The sequence below is a fragment of the Lathamus discolor genome, chromosome 6, assembly GCF_037157495.1.
Source record: "Lathamus discolor isolate bLatDis1 chromosome 6, bLatDis1.hap1, whole genome shotgun sequence".
NCBI lineage: Eukaryota > Metazoa > Chordata > Aves > Psittaciformes > Psittacidae > Lathamus > Lathamus discolor.
Window position 1 is genome coordinate 69,769,674 of NC_088889.1, and position 24,743 is coordinate 69,794,416.

Sequence of the window (24,743 nt, forward strand, 5' to 3'; positions counted from 1 at the left end):
GCTCCTCTCCCCTCCACGCCACGCTATTGGTGGAGCGCGCTCAACCCATGGGCCGAGGGGAGGGAGCGAGAGTTGGGCGGGGTGCCGGCTCCACGGCCCCGCCCCGGAAGCGGCGGGGTCGCCATGGGTAGAGCTGTGACCGTGGCGGCCTGCGCCCTCAACCAGTGGGCCCTCGATTTTGAGGGCAACCTGAAGAGGATTGTGAGAAGTGAGTATGTGTGCCCATCCGATCGCGCGTCCCTTGCCGGGGCGGTAACGGAGGCAGTGTCTGGTTTACGCCGTCCGGTTCCCGGAGGCGCGGGAGCTGTGGGTGGTGCTGAGTGGGGTGGTCCGGTGCCCCCGGCTGGTGTTTGATCCAACCTTCTTCCAGGTATTGGCATCGCAAAGAGCAGTGGAGCCCGGTACCGGCTCGGTCCGGAGCTGGAGATCTGGTAAGAACGCCTGGTTGGGTCTGGGTTCGGTTCGCTCCAAGCTGATGACTGAAGGACCATCAGTAAGAAAATGAGCTGTGCCGTTGGCCTTTCTATTGCCCGAGATGTTGCTTAGAGCACACGGCTGTCACCGCAAATAAAACCAAGGTAGTTGAAAGTACAACGTTGGTTCTCTTGTCTTGGAAACGTGGCTGGTACCCACCACTTCTGTTTGACCTCTCGAGCGAGTCTTCCTCCACAGAAACCGTAGTGCTCTGAATTCCACTCAGGCTGCTGCTCTGGGAAGGAATATCTCAGCAGTGCCATGGAGCTTTAAATGCTGTCAGCAGGGACAGTGTTGGTGGTGCTGCTTCTTCCTGTTCCACATAAATTCCTTGTGTGGATGAGATGAACCTTGCCTGAGGAAGTTCTGGTCCCTTGGTTACGGTGATGTTTTGGCTTTTCTCTTTTTAAATGCAGTGGTTATGGGTGCTTGGATCACTACTATGAGTCTGACACACTCCTGCATTCGTTTCAAGCTCTGGCAAAGCTTCTGGAATCTCCAGCTACCCAAGATATTATCTGCGATGTGGGAATGTAAGTTTGGTTGTGTACGTGAGGTCAAGGGTTAGGTCCTTGGGGAGCGCTGCAGCTGCTGTGTGTCTAGACACTGAGGGTTCTGCACCAAATGTTTAAACATCTTGGGACCTGCACTACTTTCCCTTATAAATACCATGACTAGGAGTGCATCAGGCAAAACACTATTTGAAGGATGATCCTTTGAAAGATTTCTGGTGGTAGAGCCCTTCAAGAGACAAATAGGAACCCTAATGCTATGGGTAGAACTCTGTACTGCATATAATGCAAAGGTCTTTGTTAATTGATTCTCCTTCAGGAATATCAGAGCTAACATAGCTGGCTTTGACTGGCAGACATCTTTAACATCCATGTGTGTCAGAATGGCTGAAACTGTTGCAAGTCACATGCTGACAGTGTAGAGTGATAAATTACAGTTATCATGTAAGACCTGCTTGTTAATATTGATACAAACATGTAAAGCTAGCTTTATCTCAGACTAGCCTGGTACTATTGTAGGAAGTCAGGCTTGATTAAATCATAGAATACCAGAATAGTTTGGGTTAGAAGGGACCTTAAAGCTCATCCAGTTCCAACCCCCTGCCACGGCCAGGGACACCTTCCACTAGAGCAGGTTGCTCCAAGCCCCATCTAGTCTTGCCTTGAACACAGCCAGGGATGGGGCAGCCACAGCTTCTCTGGGCACCCTGTGCCAGTGCCTCAGCACCCTCACAGGGAAGAACTTCCTAAAATCTCATCTCAGTCTCCTCTCTTCTAGTTTAAAGCCCAAATTAGTCAGTCCAAGCAGGGGGATTCTTCTGGTCTGCTTGTTCCTGATGCAAGCCAGTGATCTGGTAGTAGCTGATATGTTTGAGACTGACTGAAGGGTCAGTAACTCTGATTGTTGCAAACAGCTGTTTGAATTAAAGAATTAGAAGCTAAAATTCAGTATCTTGTTTTGTTTAATTCCCTTTTGTGACATAGTGTATAAGTCCTGTCTTAAAAATAGGTTTTGTTCAGTGACGTAGATTCTGTGGCTTATTTAGATTTTGTTTAATGAGCTCAGCTGCTGGTAATGTTGCTTCTTATTTTCACAGGCCTGTTCTGCACAGAAATGTTCGCTACAATTGTCGAGTGATCTTTTTAAATAAGTAAGTTTTGTGAGACAATACATTAGTATATAATTTCAGAGACTTGTGTGGCCTTCAAGAAAGATTCTTCAGTGCTATGTAGAGTGATAGAGCTGTCTTCCTACCTGCTACATTTTAGAGAGACAACTAATGTTTTCCCTTATCTCTTTTTTACTTTCTGAATTTGTGGAAATTTTCACTGTTTTCTGAAAGATTCCAGAAACAAAACAAACCCATTACCTCTGCAAACAGAAGCTTTAAAAATTACTGTATGTGGTAGCTGTTTAATGTAAACAATAATAATAAAAACAGTTGGTATTAATGTTCTGTTTTGTTTTACTGTACAACAGGTCTTAACTCACCCTATTTTGTTTTATGTTGTAAGAAAAATTCTTCTGATTAGGCCAAAGATATCATTGGCAAATACAGGAAACTACAGGGAACTTCGATGGTTTACCCCATGGACCAAAGCAAGGTAGGCTGGCTAGCATTAAAATTGTGTTTAAAACCACAGTTTGCTGCTTGCAGCCCCAGCAGGAGGACTGAAATCTCTACAGCAATGATGAGTGCTGCTGCAGGGTGAGCAGCAGGGCAGAGTCAGCAGAGCTACATAATTGAAGGTCAGTTAGAAAACCTAACTGCAGTGAAACTCTTGAGTTGCTGAGCTGGAAGGAAGCATTTTCTTTCCGTTTACTTTTAACTATACGTAGTTTGGGATTGGAAGAGCCTGTGTTTATCTGCTCAATTGCTGCATCCTCTTCAATATCAGTTAAACTGGAAAGCAACGTGAAATGGATTAGCTCTGTCAGAATCTTAAATGACTGCAGTGGATGAAAGCTACATACCTTGGGATACTCCAAAGTACGCTCGAGGCTTGTCTCTGATGCTGTGCACTTATCCTGTAGTCCAGAGAATGGTTTTAACATTATTGTGTTGGTGAAGTACTTCTGAGAGAGCCCCAGAGCATCTGTCCTCTTGACCTCAGGCAATTCCAGATGAATTCTGAGTTACTCATGTAGTAATACTGCAAAAAGAGAAATATTTATTTGGTGTTTGACTTGCAGAGGGTGTTCAGAGAACCTGTGGCTGCCCCATCCCTGCCAGTGTTAAGGCCAGGTTGGACGGGGCTTGGAGCAACCTGCTGTAGTGGAAGGTGTCCCTGCCCATAGCAGGGGGTTGGAACTGGGTGAGCTTTAAGGTCCCTTCCAACCCAAACCATTCTGGAATTTTGTGATTCTATGGTACAACTGATTCTTTATCAGGTCTAGTTTATAGTTAGGATGCAGCAGTGTTTACCATGCATTTCTGAAGCAAAGTGGGATGTTGCTATCTTTTAATATTTCTGATTAATCTCACAGTATGAATTTCTTTTTTGTTTGGATTTTTTTTTAACATACATGGTTCTGTAGAGCTGAAGTACAGTTTCTTTAATCAGTGTTAGAAGGTGACGAAATGTGGACATGACAATCAGTTTGTAGGCTGTGATTTACATAACTCTGTATATTAACAACCTATAAATCTGCTTTAGGTATGTAGAGGAGTATTTTCTACCCAGGATAATTCAGGAAGTAACTGGTCAGGTAAGTTAAAATAAATTTTTAATTTTTCTTTTTAACTTTAGCATCTTTCAGATTCAGCAATTTAAATGGATAGAACTGGTGACATAAAACTGTAGTACACCAAATTCTGCTTTCAGTTGTGTTGCAGTTTCACAGGTTTCAGTGAGTTCTCAGTTAAGTTATAGAGCATAATTTAACCTTCTTTATGTTAGCATTTGGCAGCCAAGCAAGTAAACTTTAAGTTTGCCTCAGTCATTTGTATATACTGGACCTTGATTGTCTCATTTTGCACAATTCTGAGTTTATGTGGGCTGGAGACTAGAGATAACTATGTCTTTTGAGGTAAAAAGAAATGCCCTTCATAATTCAGAAGGCTCTAAAACTTGGGCTGTTTTCAGCTAAAGCATGAGCATGATTCCTAGCAAAAGACAGTCTCTGTTTTGTTGATTGTTTATTTTGGAAGCAGTTTTCCTGTCCTGGAGCAAAGTGCTGGATATGAATACTGTCACCACAGAATATTAGTACAGTCCAGAAATTTGCAGTTTAGAGCTTGCTTGCTTTTTTTTTTTGTCTTTATTTGGTATAAAATGAAGGAAGGTGTAATGCGATTAATTTGTCACTCATTCCACATAAGAATTCAATTTTTGTACAGTTTTAAGATTTGTGGTTAACTTTTTGAACTGATTTTTCTATTACCTATGTGTTCTTGTTTTTTCTCAGGAAACTGTTCCTTTTGGGGATGCAGTGCTAGCAACCAAAGATACCTGCCTGGGGGCAGAAATATGTGAAGAGCTCTGGGCACCAAACAGGTAAAGGAGATGAAATGAAAAGTAAACTAAAACATACCCTGGACCTGCCCAAAATAAATGTTTGGGGAAAAAATACACTTATTATTCTTCCATGTAGTATAACCTTCAGAAAGTGCCAGCAAGCTAAAGTAGCATTAAGAGGAATAAATACATCATGGGGGAAGGTTTCACTAGGCTAGATGCAGGGTGGGTAAGCTAAATTCACCTGAAGCAGAAAGTGGGAGAGAAATACCAATAAGAAGCACAATGAAAAAGGTGACTTTAGGAAACAAATGACAGATTATTATAGTGCTTGCATTCCGTATACTGCTCAGCTTTTAGTTCTACCTGAGGTTGAAATGTCCTCTCTGGATCCATATCGAGTCAAAATGACAAAGTTATTTTGTATCAGTTTATAGTATTGATTTTTTTTTTTTCCCCTCATAATTATAATCCTGTATTATTCCCACTTACTGTACCTAGTCTCAGAAATTTGAGACTAATAGAAGTTCTTTTTATTTTAATTACCTTATTCTTATCTTTGGCTTTGACCAACTCCTCCAAAGCATTCCACTTAACACAGGGGGGTTGGAACCAGATGATCTTTAAGGTCCCTTCCAACCCAAATCATTCTATGATTCTATGATTTGACAAGCTAGAGCATAAGCTTCTAGACAATATCACGTTGAGATACATCACTTGTATTTCTTCTGTTTAGCTGTTAGCTTAATCCTTCTGCTTTACTTTTTAAGCAGCATCAGACAATGCAGCAGGAAACAGCAAAAGGTTACTGAGGGCAAGCAAAACTTAGTGCCCTTAAGCAATTTTTCCTATTTCTATTTTAGTTCCTATTGCAATTTGAAGTTCTTCCCAATGACAAAGTAGATCCCATTCACAAAGGTCTGGTGTGAGTGGAGATGCGGTTGCATGAAAGCTGTTGCAGCCAACAGAAAATAAACAATATCTTCCCAATGATGTTCAAATTTTTCAGTTACAGGTATGCATTTTCCTGTAACTGCAGGTGTGATATGTTACAGACAAGGGTGGTGGTGGGGGGGGGTGTTCAGTGGTTCTTTTGACATTGGAGAAAGAAAAAGAACAGTAAAAATTTCCTTTTGATGGTTCTGTTTGCTTATGCTTTTGGATTTACTGAGAGAAGGAAAATGCGACAGCCTACCTTGTAAGAATATCTGTGTTGCCCTTTCAGACCAGGATTGTCTTGTTCTCTCTTTCTTTGAGACCTGTGTTTCTATCAAGTAGGAGGCATTTAATTTAGAACAGAAGGAGCAAAAGCCCTTCTGCCCTCTGCAGTCACTAGTGCTCTTTGAGAGAAGAGTGAGGCAGTGGTGTAAGAAAACAGATGTTTTTCAGAATCCTGTCCATGTTTGAGCTAAGACATGCAGAAACCTGTCAGAGATGTTTTTACTTGTTGGTGATTTTAAATGATACCTCACAGCACAGTATCACCAGCTTGATTTATTTCTGCCTTTTTGCTTTGACAGCCCTCATATTGAAATGGGACTGGATGGTGTGGAAATCTTTGCTAACTCTTCAGGGAGTCACCATGTGCTGCGGAAGGCTCACACCCGGGTGGATTTGGTGAATTCTGCCACAGCAAAGGTATATGCTTAAAAAAAACACAACTGTTTTGGTTATGCATCTCATTTATTTTGTTTTCTCAGAGCAGTTTTCTGTGACAAGGACGTAGCATGAGTGTGGGGGCCTTGACAATCTGTGTTGTTAAGTTTCTTGTTTTCTTATCTGCAATTACCTTCCCTAATTGAACCAGCTGTGGGGGACTGTACGTCTTTGGGGTGCCCTGTCTATAGCACAAAATTGTTAGACACAAAGAAATAACATTTTGCGTTTTAACATTCTGCCAGGTGCAATGTTCTGAAAAACACTTTTTTTGTCTGCATGTTTGTTTTCCTCCCAGAATGGTGGAATATATATTTTAGCTAACCAGAAAGGCTGCGATGGTGATCGTCTGTATTATGATGGCTGTGCCATGATTTCGATGAATGGAGAAACAGTTGCACAAGGATCCCAGTTTTCACTCGATGATGTGGTAATACCTTCAACCTACAGCTGCTAGTTACAGCTGAAATTAGTATGGCTATATTTATGCTCAACATTTTCCAGACATTCCAGATACTAGGTCCATGTCTCTAGACTAAAGAAGATGTATTTTTCTTATGCTATTTAACTTGATCTAAGCTTTTTCCTAGTAAAATTGCCCAGACCTGATCTACAGTAGCTCTCCTGCTTTTGTGAGCAAGGAAGAGCTGTCACAGTGGAGGAACCTCAAGAAAATGTTAACGTGTGGGATCACTGTATGTAGGAGAGACCCTGTGAACTTGTATTCCCTTGTAAAAAAAAAAAAAAAAAAAACCCACAAAACCAGAACTAAAAATGGTCAAAGCTTGCAGTTTACTGATTATGACCTGGTTTGGTAGACAAAAGGCTTGATATGTTGAGTTTTAGTTCAAGAAACCCTTTCTCAGTAGATTGGTTATCCAAGTTCTAGGTTTCCTCACAGTGTGTGCTAAATTAATCTCTTTCCCCAGTATGTTTATTGCCTTTTCCTTTTGTCTTTTGCCACCACTGATTGTGAACCTGTTGTTTGGCCATCTGATAAGCACTGGAAATTTGTTGTGATTTGTGAGTGTCCTGGTGTACTCAGTGAGGAAAGTCAGTCAGAATCATAGAGGCAGAGACTGGTTTTGGTAGGAAGAGACCTTAAAGTTCATCCACTTCCATCCCCCTGCCACAGGCAGGGACAACTTCCACTACACCAGGTTGCTCCAAGCCCCATCCAACGTGGTCTTGAACACTGCCAGGGATGGGGCTGTGCCAGGGTCTCGCTGCTCCCACATTGAAGAGTTTCTTCCTTATATCCAACCTAAATCTCCCCATATCCAACTTAAATCTCCTTGAGCTGCGCTCTCTTGGTAATGTAAGTAATTGTACCAATTGAGAAATGACCTGTGAAGTGAGCATGAAAATCTGTATTGAAAAAAATAATGCATGCATTCTTCTTCCCCAACAGTTTTTGTAGTCCAGGCGTGTCAAACATTGTGTACCTGTTTGTGTAGAAGCAACCTAATGTTGCAAACCTTTCCATAGGAGGTGCTGGTGGCCACTCTGGACTTGGAGGATGTTCGAAGTTACAGAGCAGAGATTTCTTCTCGTAACTTAGCGGTAAGAATTCCTGATGGAAGGTTGTGTTTGTAAACTCTGCCAACTTAGAACAGTTGTTGAATTTTAAAAGTATTTGCATGTCTTGATTTTCACAGTATTCTGTAGATCTGATGTTTTACAAATATATGTTACATTACAATCGATGCCTTCCTAATTCTTCTGTTGTCTTGCTTAGGCAAGTAAAGTAAATCCTTATCCCAGAGTAAAAGTGGATTTTGCTCTGTCAAGTTCTGATGATGTAGCTGTACCTACTTGTATGCCAATCCAGTGGAGACATCATAGTCCTGAGGAGGAGATCAGGTAAGTACATACTGAATCCGTTGCTTGAAAATTTTTTTGGTTTAAAACAAGCAAACCCCAAAACTCAAAAAAGAGAGATAAACATAAGATCTTATTTATATTTAAAGAAGAAAATATCTAATTGGAAGACCACAGTAAAAATGTTGACTGGCTTAGGTCTTATTCCATAACCCTCTTGGAATAAGCATGTTCTCTGATTTCAGCCTTGGTCCTGCATGTTGGCTTTGGGACTATTTAAGGCGTAGCAAACAGGTAAGAATTGTTTCTGTTCGTTGTCTTGGCCTACACATCATCTTCTATGCCATAGGGACACTACATATTGCTACCCTTTCTGCTGTTAATGGAAAGCGATGTCAGTCTGAGGTGCAAGGTTTGAGTTTTTCACTGGTAGCTCAGACTTAAAACCTGTATGGAAAGGGTGAACTCAGTATGCTCTTCAGACCTTTTCCTTAGGAGACATGCTTTCTTTGAAAGCAACAGTCAAACTTACCTAATAAAGGGGATTTATTTTCCTTTGAAATGCTGGTTTGGTTTTGGGTTTTTTTGGTGTTTTTATTTTTTTTGTTTGTTTTTTTCCAGATAGAGTAATATTTCAGTGGCATAATGGAGGTGTTTAAAACATGCAGTGACATGAACTAGTAATTCAGTTTAACAGTGAAATATATTTGAAAAATGTAGTATTAGCTTTTCTGTCTTACTGGAGGGTAAAGACATAATGACAGATTTTCTAGCAAGGGTTTACACTGACTACTTGTTTGATTATCCTTTTGATGAGAGTTTGCTAGGTCTGGTTAGTTTGCTTTTTCCTAGCAGAATATAAGTAGACTTGAACAATACATGTGTAATTTTTTTATGAGAGTATGTTTCTGAACAGTACAATATATATGGTTCTAATTTTGCTATTTGGAATGTCTTGCTCTGTTTTCAAGGCAGGATTCCTCCTACCTCTTAGTGGTGGAATTGACAGCTCTGCTACAGCTTGCATAGTATATTCTATGTGTCACCAGGTTTGCCTGGCAGTCAAGAATGGAAGTAAGTAGATACGTATGTCTGGCTAGCTGTGCTTACTAATGGTTATGGACAAGTTAAGAGTAGTTGCAAGAGGTCATTAGTGGTGGACTCTTGCTCATTTGTTCTAATGGAATCCTTTGTATCTCTTCAGAAATCCCAAATTTCAGTTCTTTGAATTGGCTTAGTAGTTTTCATTTTGGGTTTAAGGATTAGGTGTGGAACTCTGACTAGTTTCTGTCTAGGGCATTGTTCAAAATGTTGGCTGTTGTAGTTTTAGGATTTCAGTCTATCACGAGCATTTACTCCTTTTGTTGAATTCAGCACTACAAAACATGATTAGATATGGATTGAGCTCTTAAACTGGTTTTAAGTAGGCTATATGCATTTAGCTATGCTTTGTACATACGGGATCATATTTTGTATGAAGTTTCTTTAATGCATAGAACAAAAGGATTTAATATTTCCATGTTCAAAATTAGGAGCATAATCAGTCATTCTTTTATTCGGTATATGAAAATGAGTCTGGGGAGTTAAACAATGGAGTCATCTTACTTGTGACGGGCAGTGTAAAGCTTAATTGGAATACAAGACGCGTACCAGATATTTGCCTAGCAGCAGCACAATTTCTGCTCTTGCTCTGTTCCTTTTGTTCTGTCCTCAGATGCAGATGTGCTGGCTGATGTGTGCAGGATTGTGAATGATGAGACCTATGTCCCTGAGGATCCTCGAGAACTTTGCAAGCGTATCTTTACCACTTGCTATATGGCTAGTGAGAACTCCTCCCAGGATACTTGCAACAGGGCAAAACTCCTGGCTGAGCAAATAGGCAGGTACAAGTTGAAAAGCGCTGAGGGTGGGAAATCGTGTTGTGGCATAGACTTTAATACAAAACTTTCAAACTCTAAAATGGGAAATTACAGAAGTGAGAAAGTAGGTATGTTAAACAGCAGTACTAGAGACATGACTTATTAAGTGTGTAAATGTGAGGCAAACTTAGAAGCATTTGGTGGAGGATATGGACGTTTTGAAACAGAATCTGGAAAGTGTTATTCTTTCCTAAGTTTCTTCATACCAAATCTGAGATGGTAGCAGCTTTAAAATGTCATTTGATGGCTGGGTTTTTGGCCTTTTTTTAAATGCTCTGTTATCTGGCCAGTTGGTGCCAGTGAGTCACTTCTGCCTGAATTCTTCTCAGCTACCACATCAATCTGAACATAGATGCGGCTGTGAAAGCTATTGTGGGAATTTTCAGCATGGTGACAGGTCGAACTCCCCTGTTTTCTGTCTTTGGAGGGAGCAAAAGAGAAAACCTGGCTCTCCAGAATGTGCAGGTTGGTTTCATGTGGGCTGCATCAGGTCAGACCTTTGCTTTTTGCCTTTCTTCTCCACCCCCACACCCCAACCCCCCCTTTTTTTTCTTCTCCTTTTTTTTTTTTCCCTCCTATTTACCCCCTCCTTTTGAAATAGTACATGCCTATATCTCATCAATAGCTCTGGTACAGATGCTGTTTGGAAAAACATCCCAATAGAAAGGAATTGCCAGGTCAGGAAAATGAGCAGCAAACTATTCTAAGAGACAAGTGTGAAATCCAGTAGGATGATGGCAGGTCAAGACTCGAAATTATTGCTGACAGATACTAGACTTTCCTCTGATGAATGTTAGCAGCCTTTGAAAGGCTCTGTGTGAGGTGTCAAGTTTACCCATCCCAATTCCTAGATGTCCTCTGTTTTAGAAGGAAGAAGAGAAATATTTTTTTTTTTTTTTGCATTGGGAGGTAATTAATCGTCGATAGACTCATAAAAAAACAACTTAAATACACATCACCAGTTACACATTTTCACTGTGTTGGAGCAGATTGGTACTGTGCCTGGGTAGTGCTGGTATACATATCCTATAAACTCACGGAAAACAGCTTCCTAGTGACTTCTAGTCCCTGGCTCCTGTACCTTGTGTTGTCTTGATGGCTTTCTTTTTGGCCTGTTCTTAAAAGTTCCCAACCTAACCAGCAATTCTGTATTGATTCTGGCTAAATGTTGATTGTCGTGTTTGATTTTTTTTTTTTTTTGTTAGCAGGAGACAATCTCTCTCCCCCTGCTGTTACTGGATAAATCCAGCTGTCTCCTCTGGAAGTAAACATTGAATCCTTCATCAGCTTTTTGGCCATGGGATAGGCTTTAGTTGCAGAGGAGTGCAATGATTTGCCTAACAGCACACACTTGTGGCTAGAGCTGGAGGCTGAATCTCAGGTCTGTTTGGTGTTATTACCACCTGTCCTGGTTCAGCAGTAGCAGTCATTTTTCTCCTTCTTACCAGCGTTGTGTTTTTGATTTTCAGCCTGGGAACAGAGCTGATAACACCGATGCTTTTAGCTGTTGCTAAGTAATGTTTACTCCGACCAAGGAGTTTGTGAATCTCATGCTCTGCCAGGGGGGAGGGGAAGCCGGGAGGAAGCAGAGACAGGACACCTGACCCAAACTGACCAAAGAGGTATTCCATACCACAGCACGTCATGCCCAGTATATAAATTGGGGGCAGTTACCCGAAAGGGCTAAGATCACTGCTCGGGTCAGGCTGGGTATCAGTCAGTGGGTGGTGAGTGGTTGTATTCTCTTCCCTTGTTATTTCCCTTATTATTATTATTGGTGGTAGTAGTAGCGGTTTGTGTTATACCTTAGTTACTGGACTGTTCTTATCTCAACACGGAGGAGTTACATTCTTTCGATTCTCCTCCCCATTCCTCCAGTAGAGTGGGGGAGGAAGAACGGGGGGAAGTGAGCGAACAGCTGCATGGTTCTGAGTTACCGACTGGGCTTAAACCATTGAGATCACCCTTAGAAAAGGTCAAGTTTCAGGGGACAAAAGTAAAGAGAACTTTTTACATATTTTATGTAAGTAAATCCCTTTAGTTTAATGCTCTATAAAAGCGTACAGTAGACAGATGGGTTATCTGCATGCTTTATCTATCATGGATCCTTACTGAAGCTTGCAGGAGGTAGGAAATGTCAACTATTCTCCATTCTGCAATTTGTAATGGAATGAACTTGCTTGATCATGGAAGTCTGTGGCAGTAGTGGATATTGAGCCTGGCTTTTCTACATGTGTTTGGCATCTTCTCCACAAGACCATACTTCTTGCAGTAATGCTTGCCCTTCTTGTATTTTGTTCCTTGTGGGTTTGTTTAGGGAATTGATTAAGAAAAGTGATTTGGGAGGAATTATTCTGCTTCTCAAGTTAGCTTTATTTTTTCATTTTGCTTTGCAGGCTAGAATAAGAATGGTCCTTGCCTACCTGTTTGCCCAGCTGACACTATGGACTCGTGGGATGCCAGGGGGACTTCTGGTGCTAGGATCAGCCAACGTGGATGAAAGGTTGGTAGGAGTTAGAGACCTAAAACCAGGCAAACTGGGAGCAGGTGACTGCATTTTCTTGCAACTCTACCAATCCCAGTGTAGTGTTACCAAGAACAGGTAACAAGCTAAAAATACACTGATAGCAGTAAAATTAATGAAAATAGTTAGATCGGCCTCAACGGAAAAATGTGTAATTTTCAGAAATTTAGCCAAAGTATTGTCAAAGTCTTCCACTAAAATGTTCCTTCCTTAGCTATTTTCAGTAGAGCTTGCCTGTGTAGTTACCAGGTTAACTTTCCAGTCTCTTATTGGTTGTATCAGCATTGCATCAGCAATTAAGCTGTGAACTATCAGCTGAAAAAAGAGCTTTTAGAAACTTGTGCTATTGACCTTACAGCTGACTACTTGAAGATTAAAGCAATCCCCGTAAGACTGTGGGACTGATAACCTCTAAAGCTGCGAGAATAGTATGTGCTGGTACTGTGAGTGTTTTGGTGTTAATGTTTTGGGTTTTTTTAGTTGGTCAGGGCAGTATTTTGAGTGTTTTGCATCAGATCTATTACCTTAGTGTGGGCAGTTTTGAAGTGCTTCAGAATGGTTTAAAATACCATTTTCATCCTCCTGGCAATTTCCTGGCTTTAGGATAGCCCTGTTGCAGCTGAGCATGTTTGCCTCTGATGTATAAATACATTAACAACATGCAGCCTTGTTTTCCCTGTAATCATACTACATATATATATTCTCTATAGTGTAAACTATAGATTATACTTGTGTTACATTATTTCCTGTTCCTTTCTAACATATCCTCTCTTACTCAGTCTCCGAGGTTACCTGACAAAGTATGATTGCTCAAGTGCTGATATCAATCCCATTGGTGGAATCAGCAAGACTGATCTGAAGAACTTCATTCAGTATTGCATTGAAAATTTTCACCTCACAGCCCTCAGAAGGTGTGTAGTGAAGCAGTGGTGTTTGGTGACTGTATGCAGCATACTGTGGACAATATGCTTTGGTGGGGTTTTTTTTCTATTAATAGAGCTATGCTACAGTAATACTGCAAATGCTAGTGAAGAAGAGTGTTCTGCACATTGCTCTGTTTTTAAATGATTGTGTAGCTTACATAATGTAAATTGCTGGGTGTTGAAAATGCTGCTAGGCTTAGGAGTTACTGTATGCAAACATTGGTGGTGTTAATCATAGAATCACAGATTCATAGAACGGTTTGGGTTAGAAAGGACCTTAAGATCATCCAGTTCCAACCCCTTGCCATGGGCAGGGACACCTTCCAACCAGACCATGTCGCCCAAGGTTCTGTCTGACCTGGCCTTGAATACTGCCAGGGATGGGGCAGCCACAGCTTCTCTGGCCAACCTGTGCCAATGTCCCACTACCCTCACAGAGAAGAACTTCTTCCTTATATCTAACCTGAACTTCCCCTGGTTTAGTTTAAACCCACTACCCCTTATGCTATCACTACAGTCCCCAATGAAGAGTCCCTCTCTGGCATCCTTGTAGGCCCCCATTCAGATACTGGAAGGCTGCCCTGATGTCTCCATGCAGCTTCTCTTCTCCAGGTTGAACAGCCCAACTTTCTTAGCCTGTCTTCATACTGTGTGAACCAGATGCTTTGTTTTGGTATAAAGCATTGCTTTTTAAACCTGGAAGAGCTTGCAAGTGTCACTTCTTTAGCATTATCTAGTTCTTTAGTAGCTTATGTCCTGAAGAAGTTTTGAAGAAAGTATTTGATTTTTAACAAACCAGGCTTAGCAAACTAGTTTGCTAACTAGTATTCACAAAGCTGGATAGAATTAACATTTTTCTTTTTACCTTTTTCTTATAGTATCATGTCAGCCCCACCCACTGCAGAGTTAGAGCCCCTGGTGGATGGACAAGTGGCTCAAACTGATGAGGTAATGGGCAGTGACTTTAAAATGCTCTGGTAAGCCTTATCTCCAAATTTGATTCTTGTCCAATAACTACTGTTTGCTCTTGTCTGTATCCATGCTTATTGATCAGCATGTTGTAAACTGTCTTAATTTAATTATTAAAGACTGAAGGTCTTTATGATACAGCAGTAGGTTGCTGAACTAGAATTAGTGGTTTTCTTTATCTGGCCTTACCTTACCGAAATACACTATGTTTAAGCCACCTAGAAGGTGTCAGAAAAGAAATGGTTTCACTGGCCAGATCAAATACAAATCAAATATGTTCATGGAAGAATTTTATATCTCCTATTTCAGAGAGATTTCAGTAGGTACTTCTTCTTTTGCTTGTAATATGATTATCTTTCTGACCAGTGGTGATTTCATTTTGGTGTTTGATTAAACTGGGTTATTGTAATAATATCTTCATAAAACTATGAATTATAATTTGCATAGTGAAGATTTTCAGTAACTTTGTGTGTGTGGGATTGCAGGTGGATATGGGAATGACATATGCAGAGCTCTCTATCTATGGCAAATTAAGAAAAATTGCAAAGGCTGGGCCATACAGTATGTTCTGTAAGCTGATTAATACGTGGAAGGAAATCTGTACTCCAAGAGAGGTAATATTAAAAAAATAATCAAATCGTATAACGTCTTTGCCAAAAAAGGGTATGTTTGGAGAAGGGTTGAGTAGAGTTCGTTTGAATGGAAAAGGATAGTTTAATTATTCTGTGTTTAGAGATTATTCTACAGCTACAGCATAATATGCTGGAAGAATTGGTATGCATCTCCTAAATTAATACAGCCTGTTGTCTGTGTTGCATGTTGTTAGAACAGTAATTGGGTAACTTGAAAACAATTAGTTCAGAACTGTACCTTCAGGGGAAAAGTATTCTGTGAAGTACACATGGCTAACTACTCTTGAAGCCTTGCAGTTGTATATTCTGAGACAGAACCTGGCTCTTGCTTTGAAAGAGTATCTATGCTGCGAGCTATCTGCTTTGCTGTTATGTAGTTTTTCTGTTCTTGTGCATAAAGGAACAAGGTCAGATTTTCACCTGAATTGGAAAGGTTGGGGTGTACTTTTAGACGTCTTCTGAGTGTCTGGAAATGGTCTTAAATGCCTCTTATAGGCAGGGTCATCCACAGGGATTCATACTAGTGATAGATAATTTATGAAAACGTTAATGGAATAAAATGGATGTGTAAAGCTAAAGCACAGTCTCCAAAATACAGTTTGCTAGATTTTTTAAATACTAAGAAACTTCATGTGATTTAAAGCTATATTCTTTGTACACCAGGTGGCATCGAAAGTTAAGCATTTCTTCAGGATGTATTCACTTAACAGACATAAAATGACCACCCTCACTCCTTCCTATCACGCTGAAAACTACAGTCCAGATGACAACCGGTTTGACCTCAGGCCTTTTCTTTATAACACTACATGGTCCTGGCAATTTAGATGTATAGATGAAGAGGTAAATGCCTTCTGCTTCTTGTGTAGTTTTGTATTTAAAGCCGTCACAATGGGACAAGCTCAGTTCCAGTGAATCTCCAACAGAAGACAGCTAGAATTTAGGATGTAATAGTTATAACAAATTCTTGTGAGTGTTCTTTTCATATAGCTGTGAGGCTATGAATCCTCTGGGTTCTGTGTAGGCTGTGTCGTTTGTTTTGTTCCTGTTGTTAAGTACAGCATGTTGTAATGCTATGAAAGCAAGAAGAGGGAAAAGAAAGAGAATATATGTACTGAGGCCAGAAACTAATAAATGTACCCATACTGTGCTAATGCAGAGAATGTGTTTATGTGTTTCAGTTTCAGTTCGGGATTTGTTTAATTATGAGATTAAGACTTGACCTGCATCTGTGTAGGAAAAGCCAGTAGGAGGCAGCAATTTGTTGTGAAAGCTTCTCCCACCTGGTTCTACAACCTTTAGTCAGTTGACTCACAAATATGTGTTTGCTCAGATACAGCAATAGGAATGGTGTAGTGCTTAGTTTGAGCACTGTGAGGTGTGGAGGTACTCAAGCAATTCTCAGAACTGTGCTTAACTTTGTTTTTTTTTTTAGTTACGCCTTTGACATTATTTTAATGCGTTTTTAAAGGCAAAAGTGCTGAAGAATTTTAGCACCTTGAAGGTTTTTTTTTTTTTTTTCTGCCAGAGATTTTACACCTCAGCTGCTTTTAAGAATATGTTTATATGTGTAATAAAATATTAATTCCCTCGTGTGTGAAATGCCAGACATGTTGTAATGGTGTTTTATTACCTTTAAACCTAGGATGAAACCTGCCATGTGCAGCACTGTTTTGTAAGTCTGTATGGTGGAAGATTTTTTTTTTCCATCATTTTGGACTTTTTCCCACTAAAGTCCATGACAACAGTTCTTTTGGCCTCAGTGGGAGTTGGGTAAAATATTTTTGTAGGGTCTAGACCAAAATGTAATTATTTAATGCTTACAGTAACTGTGATATAGATATTCTCTTCATGATCCAGGATATTATTTCACTCTTTAACTAGATGTGTATGTAATAGCACTAGTGCTGTGCAAGGGTACCAGCCATTGCAACTTATTCCTGGAAACTGGGAGTCAAGTTTGGGGAAGAATCTGTTATGTAGGCAGCAGTAACCTGAACTGATATCCATGACAATGAGTTAGCTTTCTGCAAGACTGCAAAATGATGACTTGCAATTAGATGAGTCAGATCTTCCCTATTCAAGAAAGGGAATACTGTAAGCGTTTCCGCTTACTGTACATATCCAGCACAACTGTAATTCTGAAGAAAAGTGTCTCACTTATAATTGTGCTCCTGGGACTTAATCTGCACTTAAGGCTTTTTTTGGTGTAGTAACAAGACTGTGAAAATAAGGCATAAATTCTGAATGATGTAAAATTCACCTTTACTTAGGTAACGCTGGGTTTTCTTGTAGAAGAGTCAAGTTACATCTTAAGCCCATGTGTGAAGGGAAATGGTTTGGAGTGCCTGTGATAGAGAAATCCATTGGATTTGTGAAAAGTACTTTTTTACTTTGGATGCTTGTACTGTGGTCAAGCCAATGTAGTTATTCATTCTTTGAAGTGCAAAAGTGCATCTGTATTTGCTGCAGAAGGAACAGCAGTAAAAGGAAGTTGAGATAATAGCGTTTGCTGGCAGTTGCCAGATTTGCCCTTGGAGTCTTAATATTATTAACCTCTACCTAACTGAAGGTTCCACCTGGGTGATAAATTTCTAGTGGTATAGAGAAGCCCTAGGAACTCCAGTAGCTTCTGCCTTTGAGTTATACCTTACATAAAGGGGATATGTGGTCAGAGCGTGCACTTTAATGCTTTCTAGGTGCCAGAATGTTCATTGGGATTTTAATAGCTGGCATATAATATGAAGGACCAGTGACATAGCGCAGAAGAAAGTTGGCACACTTGCCCCTGAGGATTAGGTATATGCAAGTCTGTCTTCTGCTTTTTCCAGTGCTTAAACGAGATCAGCTGCATTTGGTCAAACCAAAAGATTTATAAGCCTTAGCATCTTTGAGTGTGTCTCTTATGACCAGTAGCAGATGTTGAAGGAAGAACATAAGAACAGGGAATTTTTAATATGACCCTCCCTGTATATCCCCACAGATCTGGGCAATGTAGAACTGGATTTTCCAGAGTGAGAGATAACGGAGAAAGCACTGTGTTTAGTTTGTGCTCTTGTTTGAGTTTGTAGAATACTTTCTGAAACTGTTTATATTGTTAGTCTTAACAACAGCTTAGCTTAATAAAAGGTAATATAAGCTTAATATAAGGTAATTGCTTTTCTTAAGTTTTAAGAACAGTGAAGGTCAGTGTTGTAAAATTGTCTATGTGTGTATGAAAAGCATTTCCTCTCAGTTTTAATTACTCTAGACTCTCTTAGAGGCAGGATTTCAGGTTATGGCCTGGTCTGATCTGACTGGTCTGAAGTCGCCAAACTGACCAAAACACAAAAAGTGGGAACTCGCATGTGGGAAGGTTAGGGAGGTAGGCAGGAAGTTTGGTCTTATGTTTTGACGGCAACACCCTGTTTAGCTCAGTTGTCCCCTAGAGCATACCCTGCTGTCAGTTACTGGGAAATCTGGGCTCTACACTGCTTTGTGATGGAAGTCTGAAAAGACCAGAGACATTAAATGCAAACTTACTTGTACTACTACTTTTTATATATGCGTAAAATATATATATAATTATTTCAATTGTTATTGAATCAGTTTCCTTTTGACTTGCAGGTATCCACACTAGAAAAAAAGGAAGAAATTTCTCTAGTTGAAGATACAGACTGATTTGGTGTCTTGTTTAACTGTGGTAATTAACTTGCTAAGCAGAATAGCAGAATGTTCAAAACAGGAGTAATATTGTGATGGTGGGCAGAGATGACCCAAAAAGTTGTTAACATGACCATAGTAAATGGTATTTTTAATTTTTGTTTTGTTTTTGATTGAATTCCCATTTTATTCTCAATATACTTACACTGTAGTTTGGCTAAGGAATCATTTGTTAAGGATTTTCTTAAACTTCTTGAGTTACTAGCCTTTAATTAAAAATATTTGGATATCAACCATAAATAAATGCAGGGTACTTACTCTTCTGTGAAAGTGAATACATATACAAGTAGTAAGTTTGGTTCTGACAACTTGGGATATGATTTTTGAGTAATATTTAGCCTAAAGTATAAAATTTTAACAGCTGTGGCATGTGCTGTAGAGGGGAAAAACTCATTTTACTTTGCAATAAACTTGCAATTTTTTAACTCTAATTGGCTCAGTTCTTACTTTGTATGTTTTTTATTTAGCTAGCATGGGCCATGCAGTCTGGTTGAGTGTATCAGTGGCCACATAAGGTTTAATTTGGCAAGGAAGTAAGTAACTTGAAGCAGATGGGTAATCCCGTTGTTAGTGGGATCCAAATTAGACTTCAGCTTCTTGTTTTGCATGTACTTGCTATGTAACCTGTGACAATAAACTTTAAAATCTTTGACTTAATTTTCTCAGGAGCAATACCTACTTCATCAGGATGGTTAGTGGGTTGCTTCATTGTTACTGCTAACCAAGATCCTCAGTTGTATTTTAAGGAATTTGAATGAAGTTGGCTTGGTGTGATTTCCCTCCTGGCATTTGATGTGTAAAGGTAATTGATGTACCTGAAATATCTTCTGGTGCATTATATCTTGAATAGAGAGGACACAAGGTTGGTATCCACACCACTGTTGTTATTCCTATATGCTCTGGTGCTGTTTGTCCAGGAGGTATGATCTGTTATCAGTGACCATGCCAGCAATGAGTGGTCGGACCTGTCCACATAATCCCTTTACTGTTCGAATCAAGCTCGCTTGGGTGTAAAACATCTGGAAATGTAGTCAGTACTGCAGAATGGAGTATAAAGCCAGCTTCCTTTCAGGACCTTCCATCTACTGTTTGCAAAAACTTATTTTAACTTCACAGCTTCATCAGTCTTTTAACTGTGTCCCATGCTATGGAATAATAAAAGGGTACAAGGATAGGCTTGTTCTTTCTCATTCATTTAATGTTAGGCCAGTTCTCCTGCTTAAAAAAAAAAAAAAATGAGTTGAAAGTTGTCCTTTTAATAGGGAAAACTAGAAATGCATTTCCGAGGTTCTGGGCAAACAATGCTGTGACTGCGACAGCAGGAGAGCTTAGGGCAAGTGAGACTCTTAAAACTGGTCATATATTGTGTTAATGGAAAATGCCTGCTAAAAGGGCATGTTCTCCACATTTGTTTTCCAAAATCCAGAAAGCCAGAGTTAATTCAGTTGCAGTTAAAGATGCTGCATTGTTCTTGGTGGGTTTCTTACATGGTGTGCATTTAGACCTTAGTGGTTGCTGCTGGTTCTAAGATGTTTGACGGAAAACCTCAGCTGCGATTCATTTTCCTACACCGTCATTTGAGCACTTCTACTTCCTGTTCCTGCCAAAGGGAAGTGGATGAATTCTGAACAGAAGTTCACTGTACACTTGAAGGCTTCTTCCTTTTTTTTTTTTTTTTTAATTTCGTGCAGTTACTGATTTTCTTCCCCAATCACAGAAGAGGAAAAAAAGGAAATGTCGCGGTACGCGGGAATCAGACACTGCACTCATGGAGTTATCGTGAATGTTCCGTTTATTAATCACAAGCTCGCTGCTTATATACGTTATTGATTAGGTGTGGTTATACATGATTGGTTCCTCTCGCTGTCCACGCGCAGAGTTCTTCCCCGGCACTTGATTGGTTCTGGCACAAATAAGGCATTGTGTAAGCTCTATATTTTTGCAGCTACACCGTGCACCCCCCCCACCATCCTCCTTCTCATGCACTTATCACTTAGTGGCCTTGGCTGTGATTGGTCATAGTATGTTGCTGTTTGCCGGTGTCCTTCATTTCCTCATTATCTGGCGTGAGAGGTTTGCACCATCTTCTACACAGATGTCTTGTTTCAGCTCGTTGATGGGAGCATGACCTTTTGACCTTTTTCGACAAGCCAATCCTCCACAATTCCCCCTTTTTCTTTATAAAGGGATAAGGACTGAGTCAGGAGTCGTTGTAAACAAGCAGAACAACATTGCAAAGCATAACAAAGTAACAAAACCCCTATAATTATGAGACCTATAACGGCAAAGCAGCTTGTAAAGCAAACGTATATGCAGCTCTATGAAGTGAACCTCGATTTTCAAATAACTCGAGTAATTCAAAATCTGTACTTCTAAAATCAGCTAAATATTTCTGAAGCGCTATAAGCGGGTTGCATAAAAGATAATTTGACAGACTATACAAAAGGTCTTTGTTTCAGCTAACTCTGGCGAAGATGCCTTATAGACTGACAACCACCACAATACAATTCTACTGTAGGGTCACACTGATGACAAAAACTACAGAGTTATCGAAGCACTTGTTGTATCACCAATCTCAGTTGTACCACTATATGCCTGTGGCCATGGACCGGATCTAGGAGGGCGACCATGCTCAATGAAAGCTCTGTGTTGACTAAGGAGTTAAGTTCTTCTATTAGTGGCTGTAGCGCTCGGCGCAAGCAACGCTCCTCCCGGGCCTGCGAGTCAGGGTCCATACACTAGCTCAGAGACGCCGTCACTGGAGCTTCTGCAACAGCTGGTCTTAGTCACTTGGATGGTACCCACAAGGGTCCTGCAGGAGCACAAACAGGCGTAACCACGGCCCAGATATATTACTTCTGCCGGTCCCTGCCACAAATCTGTATTAGGATCTCGATAGTACGCCTTAAAAGAAGGCTTTATCTTCTGTTTGTACAAAGTGCTTAATAACCGCTGGAGTTTGTTCATCACCAAAGATGCATAAATAATTTAACGTAATTTCACCCATATAATCAGCATTGATGACACCTGGAACAATGAATAGTCCTTTCAACGCAGATGATGATCTCCCCAGTAGCAAGGCTAGTCTCATAGATTCTTTTAACAATTCTGGACCTAGCTGGACTTGAGCCTCCTTAGTGGAGAACTGTCCAGTTCCCATCAGGTGTTGTAATTGCACCCCACTCAGGGGATCTCCCTGGCCTCGCTGAACTGCAACTGCCTCTTGACAGGTTTTCTGCCAATACATGTTCCATAACAACAACTGCAAAGGGGTGAGGATTAATTTCACAATACTTTTAATATAACAGCAAATCTGTTCCCCAAATATATGACAACATCTGCCTAGTGGGTTCAAACTGAATGCCTGTAGAAATAACAGTTTGCCTTAACTGAGATAGCAATTTCCAATTTAAGGGAGACATTTCAGCATTTACTGCCTGACCTTGAGCGTTAATCTGGTACTTAACAGGAAAGGCGAGAATCTTTTCCTGCAACAATCAAAATCATTGTTTGACAGAGCCTCTCTCTGAATAGATTTCCAATCTATCACCTGGATTCGCATTTGTCTACCTGTGCTCTGCAACTTTACCTTCCTTTCTTCTCTCCCCCCCCCCCCTTTTTTTTTTTTTTTTTTTTTTTTTTTTCCCAGAAGTTGTTCACTCTGCTTTGCACGGCTACAAACAGCAGCCTGCTTGGCAGCAGCTACAGCTGCCTGCCTGCTTCAGCAGCAACCATAAATACCTGTCAGCAACCACACTTTTGCGTTAACCCTTTCTTGCCTGAAATGTTAAACCACTACCTGTTAAAAACTTTTACATGAACACAATAACAAAAAAAAATACATAGAACACCATCTGCTCTCATCACACACACACACACACACATACGTATGCATATGGGATCCCACAAGCACATTTCACACAACTACAATATTTGAAACACAAAATCCAGACAATCATTACTCACACTACACAGTCCCATGTACAAAACGTGGCATAAGGACTCTGTGAAGACTATCAGGAAACCAGCTCCAACAAGCATCATCCCAGTGTGAGGTGGCAGGCTCAGCCCTAGCGAGCGTCCCCGCAGAGGCTCTGCCTCCCTCACATCGCATGAGGCTAGGGCTTTTATACTGATCAAAATGCACACTCATTCTGACACAGGTGGCCAGTCTATGTCAGAAGAAGAGGCCAGCAATATCTGTAAAGGTTTCCAAGCATCAATAGAATCATAGACATATTTGCTAACTTCTAGTACATGAGTATCACAGACAGACTGTATCAAAGGAGTTGTATATGGGACCCCAAGTCCACGGTCTGTCACAGTCCGCCACAGTCCTCCCAATACCCCTGATAAGGGCATACGAGAGACCTTCCCACCGCGGGTCTTGATCCAGCACATACATCACAGGGAAAGCACACAACACATCTGCATCCCACACCCATCTCGCTTCTTCCTTTACAGCTGTCCATTTATCATGAGGATCTGGGGGATATAAATTAGGCTTCTTTTCCGGCTCCATGTCAAAAGGATCATCCAGGTCAGCATCAGAATTAACAGGCGTCAGAACTTCAGGAGCAGCAACAGCAGCCTGATGAGCACGCACAGGCTCTTTCTTGGGGTCAATAGGGTCCGGGTCAAAAAGACTGTCTTCATCTCTGTCCTCAGTCTCTCTTCCCCACTGTATCAGCTTTGTAAGCAGCTTTTCCGCTACAGCTTCTTCTCTCTTAGAGAGAATAGCATGGAGCAATCGCTCGGCTGCAGCAAACTCTGCCTCCAACGGCATTGTCCCTTTTGACCCGGGCATGGTCCCTCGCGAGGTCCTACAGCAATCCGTATCCGCAAAGATCAGCCTTACCTCCCGGAGGAGTTTCGCGGCTCCGCTCTTCAACACCGTTGTGTCTCTAGGGCGAGTCTTCAGGTCCCTGTTCGGGCGCCAGATGTCGCGGTACGCGGGAATCAGACACTGCACTCATGGAGTTATCGTGAATGTTCCGTTTATTAATCACAAGCTCGCTGCTTATATACGTTATTGATTAGGTGTGGTTATACATGATTGGTTCCTCTCGCTGTCCACGCGCAGAGTTCTTCCCCGGCACTTGATTGGTTCTGGCACAAATAAGGCATTGTGTAAGCTCTATATTTTTGCAGCTACACCGTGCACCCCCCCCACCATCCTCCTTCTCATGCACTTATCACTTAGTGGCCTTGGCTGTGATTGGTCATAGTATGTTGCTGTTTGCCGGTGTCCTTCATTTCCTCATTATCTGGCGTGAGAGGTTTGCACCATCTTCTACACAGATGTCTTGTTTCAGCTCGTTGATGGGAGCATGACCTTTTGACCTTTTTCGACAAGCCAATCCTCCACAAGGAAACATTTTCTTTCATTCAAATAAAAAATAATGGTAAAAATAAAAGTGTTTACATGTGTTCCCTGTTACTTTGGTTACCGTGAATATTTCAGACATTCAATGATTGGACAGTTGTGCTTCTTAGCAATGGCTCTTTCACCATGTGTGCAAATTGCACATTATTTCTTGCCTGCTAGTGCTGAATACAGATTGTACTAGCCCACCCTTACTTTCCTTCTACTGTTCTGAATTTTTCACTGTAGTGTGTAGCCCCTGGTTCAACCGTTATCAACACTAACTCCTATTTTATATGTGCTGAGAACAGGAAATAACTGTAACAGGTAGCTGCTGACATTCACTGTATAGCAGTGATCACTATTACGGTAAAGGTCATGTCATGGAGGTTTCCTTTTAGCTTAAGTGTCTTAAAAAGGCTGAATTATTTAACTGTCCGTGTAAAACTCATGTTTGACCCATTGGCTGTGTAACTGAAGTTAAAACTACCCCACTGCTAACTGAAGAGTAGAGGATGGACCTACTTTCGGTGCTTGGGTTGGAACACTAGAGTGAGGGATGGATAAACTTCCCTGTTCATCATGCTGCCACAGCTCCCTCCATGTGGCAGGGAAGTGCGTGGGTGTAAAATTATCTTTTGAAATCGCAGCTTTATTCTATATCGTGTATGAAGGGGACCGTGAGGAAAGGGGGGGAGCAGCAAAAGTGAAGTATCTTTTAACAGTCAAACCAGCATGAGCTAAATATATGGTTGCTTCTGGGCTAGGCAATTAAATACAAATTAAACAC

The 24,743-nt window shown here is 40.8% G+C and overlaps 1 protein-coding gene and 1 long non-coding RNA gene across 6 annotated transcripts; one reads left to right on the forward strand and one right to left on the reverse strand.

Annotated features, from left to right (window-relative positions):
* The first annotated feature begins 83 nt into the window (after window positions 1-83).
* Window positions 84-19,019, forward strand: NADSYN1 (NAD synthetase 1). Of its 5 annotated transcripts, XM_065683432.1 has the most exons (21): window positions 87-208; window positions 371-431; window positions 891-1,007; window positions 2,084-2,137; window positions 2,502-2,591; window positions 3,645-3,696; window positions 4,396-4,484; window positions 5,966-6,083; window positions 6,400-6,531; window positions 7,590-7,664; window positions 7,840-7,964; window positions 8,168-8,216; window positions 8,894-8,996; window positions 9,637-9,805; window positions 10,171-10,306; window positions 12,238-12,344; window positions 13,145-13,276; window positions 14,167-14,236; window positions 14,743-14,871; window positions 15,553-15,729; window positions 18,493-19,019. In XM_065683432.1, the coding sequence occupies exons 1-21, from the start codon at window positions 124-126 to the stop codon at window positions 18,544-18,546; spliced, it is 2,124 nt and encodes a 707-aa protein (XP_065539504.1). In that variant the 5' UTR covers window positions 87-123; the 3' UTR covers window positions 18,547-19,019. The 5 variants fall into 5 exon arrangements, 4 of the variants coding, with proteins under 4 accessions (XP_065539506.1, XP_065539507.1, XP_065539504.1 ...); XM_065683433.1 differs by lacking the exon at window positions 371-431 and having other exon boundaries at window positions 120-208; XR_010613575.1 differs by lacking the exons at window positions 15,553-15,729; window positions 18,493-19,019 and having other exon boundaries at window positions 84-208; window positions 13,145-13,338; window positions 14,167-14,265; window positions 14,743-14,825.
* Window positions 19,020-20,362: 1,343 nt separating this feature from the next.
* LOC136017643 (uncharacterized) lies at window positions 20,363-23,940 on the reverse strand. The gene is made up of 2 exons (XR_010614024.1): window positions 23,447-23,940; window positions 20,363-20,764 (listed from the first exon to the last, which is right to left on the reverse strand). It is a non-coding gene; the product is annotated as an uncharacterized LOC136017643 (long non-coding RNA).
* Between the last annotated feature and the right edge of the window lie 803 nt (window positions 23,941-24,743).